This window comes from Eschrichtius robustus, chromosome 6 (assembly GCF_028021215.1).
Source record: "Eschrichtius robustus isolate mEscRob2 chromosome 6, mEscRob2.pri, whole genome shotgun sequence".
Classification (NCBI taxonomy): domain Eukaryota; kingdom Metazoa; phylum Chordata; class Mammalia; order Artiodactyla; family Eschrichtiidae; genus Eschrichtius; species Eschrichtius robustus.
In genome coordinates this window covers 49,226,114-49,239,342 of record NC_090829.1, presented here as the reverse complement: position 1 = coordinate 49,239,342, position 13,229 = coordinate 49,226,114, and the positions used below count along the sequence as shown (strand labels likewise).

Sequence of the window (13,229 nt, the reverse complement as noted above, 5' to 3'; positions counted from 1 at the left end):
TTGCTAGCTGGAAAGAAAGTGGAGAGGGGGTGTGTGTCTGCATGTGTGGTGTTAATAGCTACCCTCAGCTCACTTCCCACCTTTCTTCTCTCCCTCTTCCCCACTCTGACTTAATCCTCTTTTCATTTGACACCCCAAGCCAAAGGTGGGGGGTGGTTTATAAGAGAGGCGCTTGGGTAACCCCTATTCTTTTTCTTATTATCTTTAAGAATGTTGTTATTAAGTCATCAAGTCCATACTATATTTTGTTATTTCTTAATGCTTTTCCCAAATTGAAACAGTTTGAGGTAAAGTAATCACAGTGATCTTCCTTTAAAAGGAGCTATTAGCAGCTACTAAAGCAAGACACATTTCTCAACAGCCAATTGCTCTTAAATAACTTGAGGGACTTGTAGTTTATATATGCTGGAGATGAAAGCCGAGAATAATGATAGTCATGAGTAAGCTATTTTCCATATAAAAGGAAAGTGTTTCTACAAGATGTATTGCCCCAGGAATCTGAGTGTGTCGGCAGGGCGGACACTCAAATGATTTAAAACCACTAGATAATGAAACTTTACTCAAATATTAAATGTACATAAATAAAACATTTATAATCATCACCCATGCACTTAATATTTTTCCCAAAAAATATATGCGATCATGCCCCTTACCCCTGCTTGTTACTGCTAATCAGCTTGAAGGCCAGAGGTCATTTTTCACTCAGACAATTTATTCCATGGAGGGTGGAATATCAAAATGATTTTCTGCAAGGAACAATTAGAAGGAATAAATGCAAATAAAATAGTATCATAAAATATTTCTGGATTGATTTTTAATAAATAAAGTCCAAAGTAATATGAAAAATGCTAATGCTCTGGTTAGAGGGGGCTAATGACCATATTCAGCGGGGACAGAGTTTCCTCCAACCTCTATGAGCAGCAACATCATTTTATATCTCTGCCCTGTGATCAGTATGTGTCAAAATCCTTCATAGTGACAAATGTGCTGTCCGCTTGCATCTGTGGAGAATGTTTTAGCAGCTGAGTGATTATGAATCAAACCCCTGAGCTTATAGCCCCTGCCGCCTCCCAGTGCGTTCACATTTGTCGTCTGACAAGTAAATGTATCTTGACTTTCCTCTGAGATTTTTTTTGCACCGTGTTTGATGAAAGACATTTGGCAAATTGGCAGTGGTACCCTGTACATTGCAATTTGTAGCTAGCATTAGGAGTCCGGGCATGAAATGAGAGGGCAGGCTCCAGGATAAAGGGAAAAGAAAGAAAGCTAACTACAACATGAATAGTCATTTGAAGAATCAAGCATACAATATTCCCTTTGTAAGAAGAGAATCATGTTTAAGCCATTCGGTTAAGATTTTGCTCCAGCTTAAGAAGTCAGTGGTATTCTGTCCAGCTGTGTGTCCGCGGAGTATACATTTTGTTAATTTTCTTTTTGAGTATGAAATGTTGCCTTTTATTTTTAACCTGAGCTCATAATAAATTAGACCTCCAACTCTGTCTTACCATCTTATCAGCAAAAGAATCTTTTTCTTGGGCTGATCAGTTGCTTGAATGTATAGTTGTTAACATTTTTAATCCTTGCATGGAGTCTTCTGGTCTACCGCCCCAGCCTTTTGAGAAACATACAAAGTTTGTACACAATGCAAACACCTTTTAAACAGCTTTGTGAGTTCTCCAGTGGCATAGTGCCGTGAGAACCAAATAAACAATGGGTGAGTTGATTTTACAAGATGGCCTGAGAGTTTGCTTTTTCTTCTTAAAAATTCAGTAGTAAGCAGCTTCCAAATAAAATGTGAGCATGGGAGAAACAACATTTTGGGAGGGTTGAAGGAAAGGTGAGAGAGTCTGTCTAACTATAGACAGTGAGGATCAAGCTGCCTTTGAAAGTAAATGCCACCCTCTGTTTATGACTCTGTCGAATATGTGTGCAGGTAGACAAAAACTTGAAGATTATAAGCAAAATAAATTAGGTTATTTGAGGGGAAGAACCAGGCAGCATAGTTTTTCTTCAAGAATACTGCTCTAAGAGTTTGGTTATACTTGCAATGCCCATGCCAGGTTATGTGAAGTTATGATAATATATCATGAACTGTCATTTCAACTTAATCTTTGTCCAGGACAAATGAATATTTCACCAAAATTCTTTATACATAATCCCACTTAAAAATCTAGTATATCCAGATATTAATTTAACATAAAGCACTGCTTACACATTTAATTTTTTCTTTCTGCATTACATACATCTGGCTAAAGCTATAACTTTGGAACACCTGATGTTTTTCATGCTGTGAGTTCTTTTCATGGGACTCCCTACTTCCTATGGTTTTTATTACCTAGACAAGGCATACAGGATCTCTTGCTATAATTTCCAGTTTACTATTTTTTTTCTGATTATTCGGAAATCTCACAGACCGAGAAGATGGTGGACTTGTGTCCCAAAGAACCATCTTGCCAGAGTTAGATTCAAGCGTCTTTTAATACTAAAAAGGGAGGGAGTAAAGTCAAACATTTCCTGGTTCCAGTCAGCCTCTGGAGGGGATGTGTTAATTTCTTCCTTCCTGCAGTCATTCACAGGTGGGTGGGCCTGGTGAATGTTGATAGCATGATACTAATGCTGTCTCTTAATTTAATAAAAAATCTAACGGTTTTATTCTCTCTCATGTATTTCATTGCTCAATTGTATATCAAATTATTACAAAATGGTCTAACTAAGGGCTTATGGTAAAGTTCACTTGGCACTTTGTAAGCTTGATTCTACCTTTGTTATCTTTAAAATCAATGAATTCTCTCATTTGTTTAATATTGGGACACTACAATCTCTTTCTACAGCCCCTTGCATTCAGCAGATTTGATGCTTCCCTCTTATTAATCAGTTCTTGGTTTGCTAGAGATGATTACAGAAAGAAGGATGTCTGCCCCATCCTTCATGGTCTTGTGCTTTTGCTTTTCAGATGTCAGCTATTGAAAACATGGCGGAGAAGCTGGAGAGCTTCAGTGCCCTGAAACCTGAGGCCAGTGAACTTCTACAGTCGGTTCCCTCCATGTTCAACTTCAGAGCTCCTCCCAACGCCCTGCCAGAGAACCTCCTGCGGAAAGGAAAGGAACGCTATACCTGCAGGTAACTGCAAAGTTAATCATGGCCTGCTTTCCAAAAATCTCCCCTCTGATTTCAAAAGGGCTTGCTGTTTGTTTTGGAAATTATTCTTGATTGGATGATTAATAGCAACCATGATAGATCTCAAGCACTTCAAAGTACTCTTTATTTAGTGAGATGTAAAAATAGTGGTTTAAAAAATTATTATTAAATGAAAATTTTAACACAGGCCATTTGGTTGTGATAAATGAGGTTGGAAATGGTCCAAATGCTATCTACTTGTTTCACTTTGATATTTATGAATTTTCTTTCACAGTTAATTATTTTCATCCAAAGGTATAATACTACTGTCCTCAAGCATATATTTATTAATCGTCATGGCATTGAAGAATAAGGCTATTAATGAAGGACAAATAAGGTCGATAAGTGAAGAAAACTAGTTAATAAGTTTCTTGTTACTCATCAGTAGTACAGTAAAGCTCTTTTCTGGTTCCTGTTTTCTTTTTTAATAAATCATACTTACAATTTCTGAATTGTCTTCAGAAATTTGTGGCATCTGACTCAGGCATATCAATTTATCTGCTGTTTGGAAAATGTGTCACTTTCTTTCCAGAAAAGCTTTTATAGGGACATACCTTGATGGATGAGGTTTTAGAATCTTGTCTGATCTGATACCACTCAATGTACAGAGAGCTGTCACTGTGCCTAACATGTAAAATGAGTTGAAACATTTGAAATCTGTTTACATCAACCCAGAATCACAGGCTCTTGTCATTTTTTTAATCCCCTTGTCTGGTTCAGTTTTGTGAGTGTAAAGATACAGAGTTAATAAAAGAGGAGCATGGGGGTCATCAAAACTCAAGTCTGTTTTCATAAACTGCTTGCTTATGCATGAGCAAATTCAACCGGATCTCATAACGTAGTCTTTTATTTGTAGAGTTATTTATATCTGTAGAATGGCTTGGTTGCAAATTTTAAATACCAAAGACATGTGAGTTCCATGCAAGATTAATTAATTCAGGAATAAGCATCTGGCTTCTATGCAGCTTGAGTGAAATACAGTCAATTGTGCTGACTTTCTCTTATAAACATCTTTTCATAATAGATACTGTGGCAAGATTTTTCCAAGATCTGCGAACCTAACACGGCACTTGAGAACCCACACAGGAGAGCAGCCTTACAGGTTTGACAATGATTTTTACTAAATATCTTGATAAATATTGTAATAAAGTGGGCTCATTGCCACAATTTTAAAAGAGGCTGTTTTTGTGAATGTCTGAATGTATGTCTGTTCAATTTTGAGTCAAAGAAGAATTAACTAATGGCTGGGGTTAGAATTTAGAAAAGTCCTAATTTCTTGAATCGTCTTCTTATATCTCAGTTTAAAAGTTCTAGCAGTGTCTAGTATAGAATAAGCGTTTAAGAACAGTTAGCCATTTTTAAAATTAAGTGCTGTCTCTCCTCAGTGATTCATGCCATTTTAATGGACAATAATCATAGTCTTGCAGCCTCCCTCTTCCAAGCCTTAAATCTCTGCTAGGAATTAACAACCCGGATATATCTTTGTTTTCCCAGTACAGCTAAGTCAATGTCTACAGGTCCCATTAGGAGGTTTAAAGGATAAATTTTAAACCTTGAGAGGAGGAAGAAAAGGGAGGTAGGGGTAGAACAGATAAAATAGAATATATTATAGGAAGGGAGCAATTCTGTCAACAATTCCTCAAGTGCTTCTTAACTTATTCTCTTAAGTGTCAAATCAGCCATATGACACATGGCACCTGTGTTTAATTTTAATATTATTGTTTACTAACAAATGAAACTAACCGCCATTCTCCATTCCAGTTTTAAAATATCACCTACATTGTTGAATGTGTAATGCCTTGCACACAGTATTAGGTACTCATGAATATTTCTTCAAAGAGTGAATGTTATTTATCTTAAGTAATATCGTAATTTCATTCTGCTTTGAAATTCTTATGCATTGCATATGTGTAAAATTATTTTTGTCTGAATGCTTTTGTCATTAAAATAAATAAATTCTCAGCTTTCAAAGACTTTTTTACATACGAGGATAAGAAAATGGGCAGACCAATGTTCATTTGAGGATTGTTCAAATTTTAGGAGAAATTTTAGGAGAAAACTGGAGGGACTTAAACTCAGAAAACAATAAAGTATTTTCTTAAATTCTTTGCTTTCCTACATGTTTTGTAAATCACTAATCATAAGTAATATTTATAAGTGACTTTATATGTGATAGAATGTGCTTGATATAGTAGGTCTCGGAGAGATATAAAAATGGGAAGTGTTAGATGATTTCCCTTTTTTGAGAAAATGTCATATCCAAGGAATTCTGCTTAAGTGGAGGAAAGATTTCCACACCTACATTTTGTTATGGCCAAGGGTCTGGTATGCAACTATGACACCATGCTCATTTTACTCTTTTTTTGTACCTGAATTCAGTGGTTTCATTCTACCCTGTAAATGGTGCTATTATTGTACGTATATTTTTAAAAACACAAACCAGAATTTTTCATAGCTGAAGACCTTAAACAGTTATTTGTCCAGCTCTTCTGTTTTACAAGTGAAAAAAATTAGATCCACAGATGCTAATTGCCTTCTGTAAAGTCTGGTATTAATAGACCCAAAATTAAAACCCAGGTCTGGAACTCTCAAGTCAGTGTTTTTAGTCTCATACCATGATCTGAAAGGCTCCCTTGACCCCTGTGTTTACATCCAGTAACCAGGAAGGCTTAATCGTGTATGCTCATGAGTGTGTTATGTACTCCTCTTTAGGATTTCTGAAACTTAGGCTCTGAATTGAGCTGTTTCTTGACCACCAGCTAATTTACTGGAATAGAATGGAATGATTATTATTTAGGAGCACTCAGACATTTGGCCAAGATATTAGCAGAGGAAAGATACAAAGTAACAGATGGTTTTTGGTTAAAACTTCCTTATTGACTGATTATACTAGAGTGGATGATATTTATGGGATTTACAGCCTCTGTCCCTATAAGCAGACAGTTGGAAGCATGTCAAAGACAAAATCTCTCTTCCTCATGATTTGTGCAGAAAATATTTTGAGTGAAAATTTTTCTAAAAAGTTTGATGGGAGTGTAAGTTTTCTCTATCAGTGTTTCCTAGGTTATTCTGCTTAGGACAACACAACTGTGCTAACTGTACCATGGTTCTCATTGCAGTGGGCCTTGGAAGTTCAAAGAAAGCCAAGAGTCCATATATATATTTTTTCAAAAGCAGAAGCTTAAATATTACAACTACTATCAATGTGGGATTTTACCCATTTTAAAATTAATATTATTAATTTAAATTTGAGGAACCTCATGATGCCAGAATGGTTTTTTTAGGAGGGAAATTAAATCAGCCCTTGAGTTGGTTTACTGATACTATGACAAAGTAACTAGTTTAACAGGTTTATTTCCCCACTGAACTAACTAGACATCTGGCATCATGTAGAGACAGCCATAAAGCCCAAACACTTTGAATGGAGTGGGGTAGTTTCTGATGTCGAGTCCCTCGAACTGCTGAGTCTGCATTCAGAAGTGGGAGAAGGGCCCTTCACACACGGAAGAATGAGTTTCGGATTTTTTGGCTGCTAAGTTAGAAATTTTCACTTGAAAGTCATCTAGAGAAAGTTGATTTTTCCTTTTGCGCAACACACGTACAAAAAAATCATATAAACAGACAATGCACTCTTTAAAATGCCAGAGGAGAAAATCTTGTCAGTTATCACTTTTCTTCCTCACCATAAGAGCTGGTGGGAAGGGGAGAGGGTGGGAGGTTACATTTTTATTTTGTGACTGAAGGAGAACTTCAGTAATTTATGATTTTTTATCGTAAATATCATGGAAGGCAGAAACAATTAGCCAGGCAATAATATGTGCTTTCCTGAAGAAACTGGCCTGGTTCAGAACTACCACAGACTCTAGGAAAAATAAAAGTGGAAAACTGGGGGGAATCCAGAGAGAGGGAGTTAGCAAAGACCTTGTGTTTTTATCTGTAAAGGAGAATTTAGTGGTACTCTTTCCTTTGTGACGGTTTAAACGTTAACACAATAAAGGCTTTGGGGGCTCCTAATAACTATAGATTATGAAAATCAGCCTCTTTGGTATCAGAGTAAACTATTACATTGCCCCAGTTTTAAGAGTTTGGAATCTTTATTGTTATTTTGGAGAAGATAACAGAATTTCTCCTTCAGGATTAGCAATTGAGAAAGTGAATTTACTAAGAAATTATTTAATCAGGCTCAGAAGTTTTGAATTAAAAAATGACCTTTTTACTTTATTTGAAGAATATGTGAATCTGTTTCATGTTTGTTTACAGAAGATTTAATTGTATTGTCCTAAGCAGAAGATAAAACAAAACTACTATTTCTTAATATTTTTGATTTTGTGAGCTTTACTTGAAATATTAGAACTGATTACCTTCATAAACTTGTGATTTTATTATGGTTTTTTACGAAGTCATGAAAATCTTTAATGCAATCAAAGTCTATTTATTGGAATTGAAATTTTGGCTGTGTGGGTAGTAATCTTCTCTACAGTGCTGTTTTATGGGTGATAATTTTGGAGATCTGGTTTGCTTGTCTTGAGAAATATCTTTTGATTTGCTTGCAAATATTTGTTCTGTGTTTGTTTTTCAGATGCAAGTACTGTGACAGGTCATTCAGCATATCTTCTAACCTGCAGCGGCATGTTCGCAACATCCACAATAAGGAGAAGCCCTTTAAGTGTCACTTATGTGATAGGTGTTTTGGTCAACAAACCAACTTAGACAGACACCTAAAGAAGCACGAGAATGGGAACATGTCTGGTAGGTCATCAATTGTGTTTTGAGGAGGAGACGGTAGCTTATTTTTCTTATTTTAAAAGACAGCTGTGATCATTCTTTCGTTCCACTTTGACACGAGAATCAGATCCTGTTGTGCAAATTTGCAGCACGTTTCCCTTGAGATTTTTGAATGAAGTGAATGATGTGATCGTTGAATAATATACAACTCAGAGCTTTATTTGGATGATTTTATTTTCTCCTGGATTCGTCTCAGTGGGCAATCTCAAGCAAAGAGAACCATGACCCGAACTCACCGGAGACTGATGAACCAAGATTTCCTAAATTGCAGAGAACAATCTTTCCATCTATTGGCACAGAATGTGGCCCCCAGCCTGGCAGGATGACCACGGTGGAGCCCCAGAATACCACGCTCTGAGTATTAACCTAGAAACCATGGCTGCTTTTGCAGAAGGCCTGCAGTTCAGAGGACCTCTCCAGGGGACCTTGTTTAGAGATGAGTGATAGAAGACTGTCAACATGATCAGAGTAGCCCGTAGCAAATGATAGTGCTGTGTGGTTTTGGTCACAAATTCCAATGTAGAATTAAGTTAAAAGTGGCAAAAAACGAGCCTTCCCTTAACCCAGATGTACCAGCACATAGTTAGCAGAAGACATGGTAGGTTTTCTTGCCTTTGACTTCTAATACTTAGATAATAAGCCATTAACGAATGTTTAGCAGCTGGCATATGTGTGTGAAACCAACTTATGTAGTCATAATTTGTTTCTAGAGAATTAAGGAAATGACTTAGAAGTGAGGAGAGGGGTTGTGCATGCAGCTCCTGAAAAGGATTTTAAGAACAGAGAAAAGTTGGGTTTATACAAAGTAGTAATCTTTACTGAAGGAAATTTTTTTTATTATTAATCCATCCTCTATTGTACAGGAACATTGCTTATGATTTTGAATGAACTATATACTGTTCATTTCCCTTAAAGCCAAAAATCTAATGATCATGGTTTAAAAATATCGGATTTTAGAGGCAGAAGTCTAATCCAATACACAAAAGTGGCTACACTTTCTTACAGTATACCACTATAATTTGTCTAGTCAAAATTATTTCAGAAAATAAATAAGTTAAAGATATAATGTGTCAAATTTGAATACTTGTTTTTTGGTCCAGGTTATAACTTCGTTAAGCTGAGGGGTGTTCTAACCTCTTGTTTTTGTCATCTAGACTATTGTGATGAACTATTAAACTGTAGATATTTTATGGGCACGCTAAACAGCATGAAGCAAATGTTAGTATAAAGTTTGACCACATGTTATAAAGTGTTTATAATTTGTAAATTTATGGAAACTTTAGAACAATCTGTGATACAGGTATTTTGATTCTAATTTTATAGGTAAGGAGGCTGACAATAATTCTGTAATCCACAGACTCAATATTGTCCTCTTAATACTATACCACAACTGTCTCTCGACTGGTGTGTTCTGAGTCTACCCACGGCTTAATCCACCAAATCAAAATGCAGTATTTCCAGCACGTGTTCAGTCTTTATTTGATAACATACTTTAGCACAGGGGCAATAGATACATATTGACTGCAGCCAGGTATACAGTTTCTTCTGCAGAATGTATGTAAGACCTCTCTATAATTTGCCTCACCCCATATTCTCATTCTACAAATTAAAATGTTCCCATGTCACATTGGGAAAAGGAGGAAGCTAGTGGGAGAAACGGCATCTTTGGGTGACTGTATCTCACTATTTCAATGGTTCAAAATAGCCCCCATTACTCATTGGCATGGGCACTGTGGTAAAATTGGGAAGACCTTGACCTCCTAAAGTTGTCATTATTAATATTCGAGAAAGCCTGTTTTAGGAAACAACACTGATCAAATGAAGAAGGTATGGGATTCAAAATAAGTTGCCCTATAAATAATAGTCTTTTTCACAAAAGGCTTTCTCTCCCCTCAGGTACGGCCACATCGTCGCCTCATTCTGAACTGGAAAGTACAGGTGCGATTCTCGATGACAAGGAAGATGCTTACTTCACAGAAATTCGAAATTTCATCGGGAATAGCAACCATAGCAGCCAGTCTCCCAGGAACACAGAAGAGAGGTAAAGCTTGTTTTTTCCTCTTTAAAGTCGATGGTTTCACAAATGAACGTTTTCAAATACATTTGCAGTGCTCACTCTTGTGACACTACTTTACTCCTGCCACCAATGGCTCGTATTTATTTAGTGCAGATTAAATACCAAATGGTCTTCTAAGCACTTTATATTATTAGTTAACTTAATTACCCTAATAACCCTATGAGATAGCGACTATTGTTATATAATTTTATCAGTGAAGGAATGGAGACATCGAAGGTTAAATAACTTGCCCAAGGTCACGTAAGTAATAAATGGGATTCAACCGGGATCTGTGGTTCCAGAGCCCAGGCTTTTACCACCGTTCTGTTCTGCCTCTCTTGATAGCTAATTAGAATATTTGATCAAAACTTTCCAACTAGAAGGGAAAGCCACCACAGGGGTTCAGTTGAATCACTGACTAACAGTGTTTACTATTATAGATCATATGATATATAATGTATACAGAGAGTATATGACTATATATATATCTGTGTGTATATCTATCTGTATATATTTATACATACCTGTAGATATTTACATATAAAATACTTATTGAATGTCATCCAAATATCTTTTTAGAAACCGTTTGTGACTTCTGAATAAGATTCTATCCCTTCCTTATATGCTCTCAGGTCCATCCTCATTTAATTCTGGCATGTTTGTTTCAGTGGGTGTAATCATCCTTGTTTTCAATGACCTGGTGCACTGGCTCGCTCTTGTCATTATCAACATCAAGCACATGTGGCTTAATTCATATAGAAAAACTTTTAATGCTGCTGATAATGATAATGAATACTTATCTAGTATTTTACATTTTATGTGATGTAAATGAAACATTATTTTACCCAAACTACTGGGTTTAATTTTTCTTATCTATAAGTTACCATTAAGTATCTGATATTGAGAACTATGTTGTTCTGAATATAACTATCCAATGGCCTGTTAAATTAGGATGCTGCAATGTACATTTTAATGTAACCGGAAATTAATGAAAGTTCCATGACTTTTTATCATGCAAGTGTTATTGTTAGTGTTCTCTATTTTTGATGCTATTAAAAGTCAAAGTTAATTGTTTTAGGTACTTTTTCCATTAAGGCAAGTATCAAATAAACATTATTTTCCAAGATAACATAAAAATATATGACCACTCTGTTCTTCAACTTGTATAAAATTGTTTCTAAGGGAACAAGGAGAGAAGATCTGCTATTGCATGACTCTTCCCAGCCTCTCAGAAGTCTGATAAAACTATAACTTTGTGCAGTTGGATGTCTTTCCCTCTGCTCGCCCGTGTGTGTGTGTGTGTGTGTGTGAGAGAGAGAGCAAACGAGAGAGAGAGAGAGAGAGAGAGAGAGAGAGAGAGAGAGAGAGAGGTGAGGCAGATATCAGAAGTACAAAGTACTAAGGACCAGTAAGAAAGACAGTCATGATCTTTTGATAATTTTGACATTTTGTTAATGATAGTTACATGATACAAATAAGAAATAGCGAACAAAAAGCACCATTTGTGTTCTGAGACTCCTATTCAGATTTCGAGCCCTTAGCCGGAGATTTGTGAACCATAAAGCTGCAACATCTGGCTTCAACATGTCTAAACAGCGTAGAAGTAAGAAGACTGAGTCATCCAACTTTTCTCCCCTCAACTCCTATCAGACTACTTTTGATGAATAATTTAACCCCCATAAATTGCCACATTTGAAAGCATAATTAACAAATAGGTTTTCTTAATCACGTTGGCTTTGTTACTTTTGGTTTTCATCCATGTACTCTTTTGTTCTTTTACTTTTTCTTTCATTTCTTTAAAACAACAATTTCGATCCATTCAAGCTAGCAAGTTGGCAGTGTAACTGGAAACTAATAATTTATGTCTGTGCAAAACATGTTTTCATCATTCTTTGATAAAAGAGGTTAAGAGACGGATTGTATAAAAAAACTTAATGATGATATGACTTTTTCTGGTCAAATGAATTTTTACTGTGTGCATCTGTCACATCCCCAATTGTTTTATTTATGTATTTTTTTGCCCTGAGAAATCTAAGTATTAAATTATACTCATTTTTTTTAATGTGGGAAAGTGATGGGGGTCTATCGCTGATACCTGATTTTCCATAATCTGAAAAATAGTTACATTAAATGTGAAAATTGTACATGACTATAACAATAATTTAGCAGTCTCAGCAAGTTTTCTGAATTAGTAAATAGGTAAAGGAGCAAGACAAAATTGAAAGATTCTGAATGACCCAGGAATCAGGACACCTGGATGCCTAGGATGATTTAATTTCTAACAAGCTTTCTGTACTTGGTCAAGTGCCTTAACTTCTCTGATCATACATCTTTAAAAGGAGGAAGTTAGGAGGAGAGATTCAAAACATTTATAATTGTTTTATAACAGTTTCAACTTTAAAATCTTACAATGAAACTTAAATTCAAGTTACACATATTTTAATGTTTACTTTAAAGCCTGAAAAGCTTATCCTAGTTTCATAAATGCCCTCAAACGTTTTAAACGGGGACTTCTATGTTATTAAGCTTTTTTTATAATTAAACTTTTGAATCACATATTGCAATCCTTGCCACCACAGACTAAAATATTACAGATGGCTTTTTAAATATAATAGTCTTCTTTTGCATCATTATGTTATACACACTTGCTAAGTAAGCTTCAAAAGATATTTGTACAATTACATTTTTATATCATTTCCCACTCCAGTGTTATCCTGGGAAACAAGGAATTTTTTTACATTCAGATCATCCAGGATAATTTGAACAAAGTACGAATAAATGAGCACTCAAACACTTCCAAGTCTCAGTAGAGTGTTTAAGTGCCATATACCCACCAATGTCACCTAGAAATAGCAAATACTGGTCAGTCCTTGGCAGCCACTTTAACATTTTCTTTGAACTCTTAGATTCACTTGAAGCATGTGTATTGAAGCTTTGGCAATGTTGCTCAGGGGTATGAGTTTTCCAGAAATCTATTCTTTTAAATGGTGCATACTTATATGGTAATTAGGTAACTTTACTTAGAGAAAACCTTTGTGTGCTTTTTATATCATATATAACAATATCATTTATCAAGCAAAGGCCTGATAAGAAATAGGAGACTGAGACTGTTTTCCCAGTTCGACCAGAGGCTCTATTTATAATCTGAATAATCACACAATTATTTTTTTTCTTCATTTTCTCATCTGTGAGGTTACATTGTTTTCCCATG

General features: G+C 35.6%; 1 protein-coding gene across 13 annotated transcripts in view; it reads left to right on the top strand.

Annotated features, from left to right (window-relative positions):
- MECOM (MDS1 and EVI1 complex locus) overlaps positions 1-13,229 on the top strand; it is a 566,050-nt gene that overhangs the window by 545,960 nt on the left and 6,861 nt on the right. For all 13 annotated transcript variants that reach the window (XM_068546208.1, XM_068546207.1, XM_068546204.1 and 10 more), the window contains 4 exons: positions 2,954-3,120; positions 4,202-4,279; positions 7,757-7,926; positions 9,859-10,003. In XM_068546208.1, the coding sequence (XP_068402309.1) occupies positions 2,954-3,120; positions 4,202-4,279; positions 7,757-7,926; positions 9,859-10,003 (560 nt within the window). The remainder of the gene's footprint in view (positions 1-2,953; positions 3,121-4,201; positions 4,280-7,756; positions 7,927-9,858; positions 10,004-13,229) is intronic.